The sequence below is a fragment of the Sinocyclocheilus anshuiensis genome, unplaced genomic scaffold (assembly GCF_001515605.1).
Source record: "Sinocyclocheilus anshuiensis isolate Anshui unplaced genomic scaffold, SAMN03320099.WGS_v1.1 scaffold1203, whole genome shotgun sequence".
NCBI lineage: Eukaryota > Metazoa > Chordata > Actinopteri > Cypriniformes > Cyprinidae > Sinocyclocheilus > Sinocyclocheilus anshuiensis.
Window position 1 is genome coordinate 386,669 of NW_015539980.1, and position 7,089 is coordinate 393,757.

The 7,089-nt window shown below is 38.0% G+C and overlaps 1 protein-coding gene across 5 annotated transcripts in view; it reads left to right on the forward strand.

The window, feature by feature from the left end:
* The window catches only part of LOC107687112 (1-phosphatidylinositol 4,5-bisphosphate phosphodiesterase eta-2-like), a 137,246-nt gene that overhangs the window by 8,322 nt on the left and 121,835 nt on the right, over window positions 1–7,089 (forward strand). For 2 of the 5 annotated variants that reach the window (XM_016484312.1, XM_016484311.1), the window contains exon 2: window positions 1,438–1,903. In XM_016484312.1, coding sequence (XP_016339798.1) covers window positions 1,732–1,903 — 172 coding nt within the window. In that variant the 5' untranslated portion in view covers window positions 1,438–1,731. Of the gene's footprint in view, window positions 1–1,394; window positions 1,904–7,089 lie in introns of all 5 variants that reach the window. The other 3 variants (XM_016484310.1, XM_016484307.1, XM_016484309.1) reach the window with 2 other exon arrangements.

Genomic DNA, 7,089 nt, shown 5'->3' on the forward strand with positions numbered 1-7,089 from the left:
TGGCCAAAATATTTATCTGCGTAAATATATTTTCTACCAATATATTTGTATTATTTGTTATAATATTTTTAATATATATTATAAATATATAAATATTTTTAAATGCATTTAAAAATATATATTTTGCTCTATATATTTCAGTCCAAGAAATACATTTGCATGTCACATATGAAGAAAAACTTGACTAAAACTTGTCTATAACACCTGTGAACATATAACACATTTGAGTAAACTTCAGTAAGGAACATAATTTAAAATGCTCCAAAAATATATTGCAATATATATAAAAAATATTAAATATTATAAATTGAGTTTCGATCTCCAGTAGGCCACCTGCATTTGTATCTAGCCTAAATGTAGGCTACTGTAAATGTATTCTCTTGCCCCTGAAATATATTTAGAAATGTATTTTGACATACGAAGTTTGAAACTAAATATATTTTCTATTTCATAAATATATTTCATTGAGCTTATCTGTTTGCAAAATATATATTTAGCATGTATTTCAAATATCATTTTTTTTGGGATGAATATTTATATGAAGGAATGCTTTCAAACTCCAGGCTTATTTTGGAATGTTTGGAGTCAATACTGCTAATTTGGGTTTGATTTGCAAGAGATTTGTGTTCCATAATATTTGTAGCTAAAGTCAACAAATATTTCTAGAGACTGAACAATCAATCACAGAGCTCTGCCACCCACATTCTTCCCAAACATGTTTTTTTTTTTTCTGCTGGTAAAAGATGTGGAACATCTCCTGAATCACCACGTGTGCTCTCCTTAATGAATCACTCATCATTCACAAAGCTCTTGAAGTGTATGTTTGTGATTACTGTCTGTGGTGCAGCGATCAGTTCATTAGGTGCGTCTGACTCACTGGCGTATATGAGGTTATCTCTCAGATCAGCTAATCACATAGTGCAGAGTCTCAATCAGATAAACAGCTTCTGCTGACAATCCTCAGACTTTCCGTTTGCTGCAGGAGCGAAGGATTTGTGTTTTGTGGTTTGTGTAAAGCCCCCATGGCATTAAAAAGTGATGATTGCGTAAGTGAACGCTGAGGAAACAGCGGAAGGGCTCTTTAGGACACAGTGTTAGCATTAGTAATGTTGCGCATCGAAAATGAGTGTTTGTATACATCTCATTATTTGTTATTAGTTATACGGATAATATACACAGTTTATGACACAAATTGTAATAGTATTCCGGGTTCAGAGTAAGCAACAGACTTTGGTCTATGTCTATGGAGAAAGATACTGCACCAGGGTGAATGTTACTATTCTTTTTTTTTGTTTTTGTTAGTTTTGTTATAATACTTAACATAATGTGTGATCACAACTCTTTTTCCACCGAAAGATGAGTATAAACATTGTTATAAAATGTTTGTGTGAAAGTCTTGCGTGTGCTCTGTGTTCACAGGTGTGCTTCACTCTGCAGGTGTGGTTTTGCTGCGGGTCATTGGCACACTGACCTCGTGTCTACAGGTCAATTACTGGCTGTGGAGCTCCGTCAGACGGTTGTAGCACACCTCCAACCACAATCACTCCCAAACCCAGACGCTGAACATCTGCTGAATGTCCTGCTGTACACTGGAAACCAGAGGATCTTTCTTTTTTATCAAGAGCACCAACGGATAACTTTCTGTAGAACCGGAATCACGCTTGACTGTTTCTGGGGCTGCTGAATGCATTTGCATGTGAATTTCTTTTGAATGAAAACAAACTAAGCAATATGGATGCAGTCTCTCTGAACACCTCCCTGTTCTCTGGCAGTCAGAGCATCAGTACGGATTCTCCCAATTTGTCCATGAGATCTGTAAGCTTCATCAATGACACGGATTCGTCCCGCAGCAGCACACTCTTACACTGGAACTTCTTCCTGGCCGCCAACTACATCAGTGTGGGTGAGTCGAACTTGTTTTTATAAAGGAAAAAAAGGACCAATTGTCACTATTAACTAGTTGCTTATTAGCATGCATATTAGCAGCACACATATTCTGCATGACCATATTGTGCATCTCTTAGTCCTACCTCATACCTAAACTTAACAACTAAACTATTAATAAGCAGCAAATGAGAAGTTTATTGAGGCAAAAGTCATAGTTAATAGTGAGAATTGGTTCCCAACTGAAGCAAAACAAGAAAGAAATGGTTCAAGGAGAAGTTCACCGAACATCTTTACAGCTTGTTTCAAACCCATTTTGTCAGAGGAACACAAAAGTAGAAACTTTTAATTCTTCACAAAGCTTCTTTTATACAGCAACACATCTGTCATAAAACACACAAGCACACACAAGCTAAATAAATAAACCCCTTCCTTCAAATCTTGTGTCTCCATATTTATATTCATTTACACTAAATTGAATAATTCAATAATGACAGACCTTTTTTTTGATGAACGATTCCTATTCCTGGCTATTTTCTTCGCTCTTCCCATATAGCATACATTTGCTTTTAAAGCCTCGTCCCATAGTCTTCCATCAAGTCTGTTACTACTGTTTATTTTATTTTTACAAACTAAAGGATGAGTGGTAACAGCAGTATGTCACAGATGAGTCTGAACTGAAAATTCCTTTAGTTTCACTTGATTGTATTACCAGTGTCAAATTTGCGAGGTCAGTGTTTGAGTTATTTCTGTTCAAGCGTTTCATACTCTTGATAAGTTCTAAATTGCCATGAGACATCTCTTGTAATGCTAATGTCTGCATCACAGACGTGTAAATGTCAGGAAGTTAATTACCGTCAACAGTTCTCCTGGATTTATTAAGCTTACATGTGTTTGCTGTCTCAATTACTGCTAATTACTTGTTGATTTTGTAATTAGACTCACAAATGAACACGATTTGCAACATCATCAGGATTCCATAACACCGACACAGCGACACATTTCACTTAAAGGTCAGTTAAAAGCTGTCATATGAGATCAGACACACTTGATTTATTTTGACAATTTATTTTAAACGAATTTAACCTCATTTGTTCCAAGTGGACAGATTGTTTAAGAATCACTGGCGGCTGTGTGAGCATTAGATAGTTGTGTTCATTTAGAATTGAACTGAGAATTAGATGTCAATTTAATTCCAGAATTGCTTTAAATTTGTGTGAACTTTAAGCAATATTAATGTATAATTGTAATGATTTATATAGTTTTCTATTTAAATATGTTACATTTAATACATTTAAAGTTATCTTTTGTTTTATGGGTTATGGTGGAATAATACTTCACATTCATTTACCATGCAGCAAACAACATGAAGCATTATTAATTACATTATTAATTGTGTTTTCTTGCAAAACTTGTGTTGGAATAATGAAAATCCTCTTTAATAATGGATTTCTGTAGATTGTAATTCAGCAAATTTAGTAACACTTTAGGGACCAATTCTCACTGACTAACTAGTTGCTTATTAACATGCATTTTACAAGCTTATTGGCTGTTTATTACTTATAAAGCACATATTATTTCCTTATTCTACATTACTACCCCATGTACTTACTACTATAATAACAATAAATTATGCACAAGTAACCCTAAGCCAAACCCTAACCATGTAGTAAGTACATGTAGTTAATCAATATTACTCAGTAGTTAAATGTATAATTACATTGTAACAAGAACACCTTAAAATAAAGTGTAACCATATACTGTCATAAGATTATCTGTAACTTGACCAGGCTTTCCGGATAAAATTCTTAAAGTCTCGTTACACTTATCAATTAAAACTTGGCTCCACTTGTTCTGTGTGAAGGATAACGCAAGTAACAAAAGTTTCCGCGCATTGAAGCTCCTTATCTTTGTTCAAAAGCACCTTAAATTCTTTGTTCTCGGTTTAATTGTGAGTTCATGGGCGAACACATCAGTTCACTTCCAAACTTTGTCAAACTTTCCTCTTCTGATTCCACCGGTAACTTGTCCCAACAGGCCATTGTCAGAGACAAGCACAAAAGCAAACACAACCGTAGGCCCCATTCATCATCATCATCTGCTGACTGTTACAGACTCCTGCGGCCCGTCGGGCGTTCATGCATTGATTACTCATGACACTTCCTGTTAGGACATATTTTTGTCATACTTTCAGATTTTGATGAATATTGTACATCACACACCTTTACACACGGCATATTATTAACAGTGAAAGTAAAGCTCCTTTCACGGATTTGCAAGTTGGAAGAAACAGTCAGGTTTTTTTTTTTTTTTTTGGGTCTTGGTGAGATGTTTTCATTCAAATCTAAAGATTTTGATTGGATCGTTCAGATGCCTTCTCTTATTATCCAATAGAGGGCAGAATTAGTCTGTTTGTGGTCTTACAGTAGATCTAATGTTAATGACTGTGTTCAGAACGGCCCACTATCATTATCACTCTTATTACTGCAGGATTAAGTATATACTATATACTGCGCATATTATGTGAATTTTGTGTATGCATATAAAATATGACCTACTGCATTTGACCAAATGTACAGCATACAACAAAGCACTGCTTAGGATACTGTTTCCTACAATGCAATGTGCTCAATCTGACCCTCCATTGCAGCGTAATGAATGAATTGAGTATAATATCAGCCACAATTTTTAAGTCTTTCTTGACTCTTTATTCAAATCTTAAAAATGTAAAACAAGTATTTATATATTCCGATATGACAGGCTCGCGGAATTACACATGCAAGTCATGCTTAGTGTTGCACAATGCAGTTTCACACTGGCTTTTTTTTTACCTTTGTGGGACATTTGAACATTAAAATGCAAAAAATGCAAAAAAAAACATGTTTAAATGACTTACAATGTACTCACTTAAAAAAGAAATAGAAAAAAAAAATAAACTGTTTTCATTCAATAATGGCTGGTAAATTTCACAAATACTTGCAAAGAAATGGCAAGTATAATTTTTATAACTTTGAATTTTTTTTTTAAGTGTTTGACTGCTGAGAGATTTCCAGTGACACACCATTAATTTAATTAGTAATCATATTTAATTATTCTAGCTACAATATTTTGCCTTAAATTCCTATAAAAAGTCTACAACTAATAATATAGTGTCTGTTGCGATCAGCAGCAAAATGTATCACTTGTTACTGAATCTTTGATTTTGATCGACAGCTACAGCTGTTCTGTGCCTTCAAGCCACATTCACATGCATGAGTCCCAGCGTAAATCATTTCTATTCCAGCTGCGCTGTGTAGAGATGGAAGAGCATATCCCTGGGTGTTCAATTGCAATCCACTCTGAAAATCATTAATAAACAATTACCTAAGAGCATTTTCTTTGAAGTTTGAATTTTGAATCAAACAATACATACCAAAATACATCATAGCCTATCAGTATCCAAGCCATTTGTGACTCTGATTTCACAGCTGAATACATTCTAGCAGGTGTAATGAACTGCTCGTGGTGTTTCACGGGAGAGGAAGGGTTTTGTTTGTGTCTGAAAAAAAAGACAGGTTGTACATGTTAAATAATTTGATGCTATCCCTCATTTATCATCCTTCTTCAAGCAGAAGCAGCTGTGGAACGGTTTACACACATCCCTCATGGATCGGTATAATCAGGTGCACCTTGTTATTTCTTTGCCTCTCTATGATTCTGCCTGGGTTTGTTTTTTACGGAGGACCATCTTCATATTGATGGGCTTGATTACACAGGAAACAATTTTGCTGGCTTCCATAATCAAAAAATCAGAAAAAGGCTTTGATGGTTATTTATGTAGCGTACAGCCCGAATAATCACAAAGCTGAAGTAGGCCAGAGATTTTCCCAACTCACGTGTCCTCGACGAGAAGACCTCCCCTCCCCCCGCAGTATTATAAAAATAAAACACTGGAACAACACCTATTAATATCACCGTACCAAAACATCTTGTACTTGACTTTTCCTTTTGTACGCTACTGTTCAAAAGCTTAGGGTTGGAAAGATTTATATGTTTATATATTGATTTTTCTTTTTTCTTTTTTTTTTAAAGAATGCTCACCAAGGCTGCAATGATTTAATCAAAAATACAGTAAGAACAGTACAATTGTTAAATATTATAACAATTTAAAATAACTGGTTCCCTTTCGCTACTACACTCGTACTGTGTCTTGCTAGACGCATATGGGAAAAAGCCTTTTTTCTCCTGAACTGAAGCCTTTTTTTCATTCACGGCCATTGGTTCGTGCAGTGTATTAAAAACGAACCAATGGTTAGGCAGCGGAGCTGTTGGAGCTATTTGTTCTCATTGCGAAAGCTTCAGTCTCATCTCTCTCCGCTCACGGATCGCTTTCTTTTCAGAGAGCGGCTCCGCCCCTCGCGCCCTCCTGTTTTCTTCCTCCCAGGGACCTGTGAGGAAAAAACAGAGGGGCAGAGGGCTCGAGCGACCGGCTGCAAGCGAGCCCACGTCGGCCCAGATCCCACGTGCCTCGCTCTCGCCCCAGAGAGAGTATTCTCACGTCCTTTTCTCCCAATCTGATCAGCATCCCTCTGCTGGTGCGAGCAACCTGATCTTATTTGGGGGAAGTGAGGACGAGCTGCTTGATGACAGCATGTCATTGGCAGCATCGGATGCAGAGGAGCTATTGGGCTCGGTGAATGACCCCACCCCCTCGCCATCATCCGCACCCCGCGCCACCAAAGACGGGATGGATGTAGAGCTTATCCGTATCCTCTCCAAAGCGGTTGAAGAGCTGGGTTTAGAGTGCTGTCCGCCAGAGGAGCCCTCTCGCAGCCGTCTGGATGAGTGGTTCCTGCCGGGGCGCCGCCAGGCCCCTAGTCAGCGTTCCTCTCCGTTTTTCCCGGAGGTCCATGACAAGCTCACCAGATCGTGGCGCGCTCCCTACTCCACCCGCCTCCGTACTGCTTCTTCATCCGCCCTCACTTCCATCGACGGCACTGAAGAAAAAGGGTACAATAAGCTGCCTTCCCTGGATGAGTCTGTGGCTGCGCACCTCTGCCCGCCCACGGCTATCGGCTGGAGAGCAAAAACCCTTGCAACCGTCCAGGCCGTGTAGGACCACTTCAGCTCTCGCTGGACGCGCCTACACTTCAGCTGGACAGGCGGCTTCGGCGTTTCATTCAATGGCGGTCTTCCAGGTCTTCCAAGCCAAGATCCTCGTTTCCT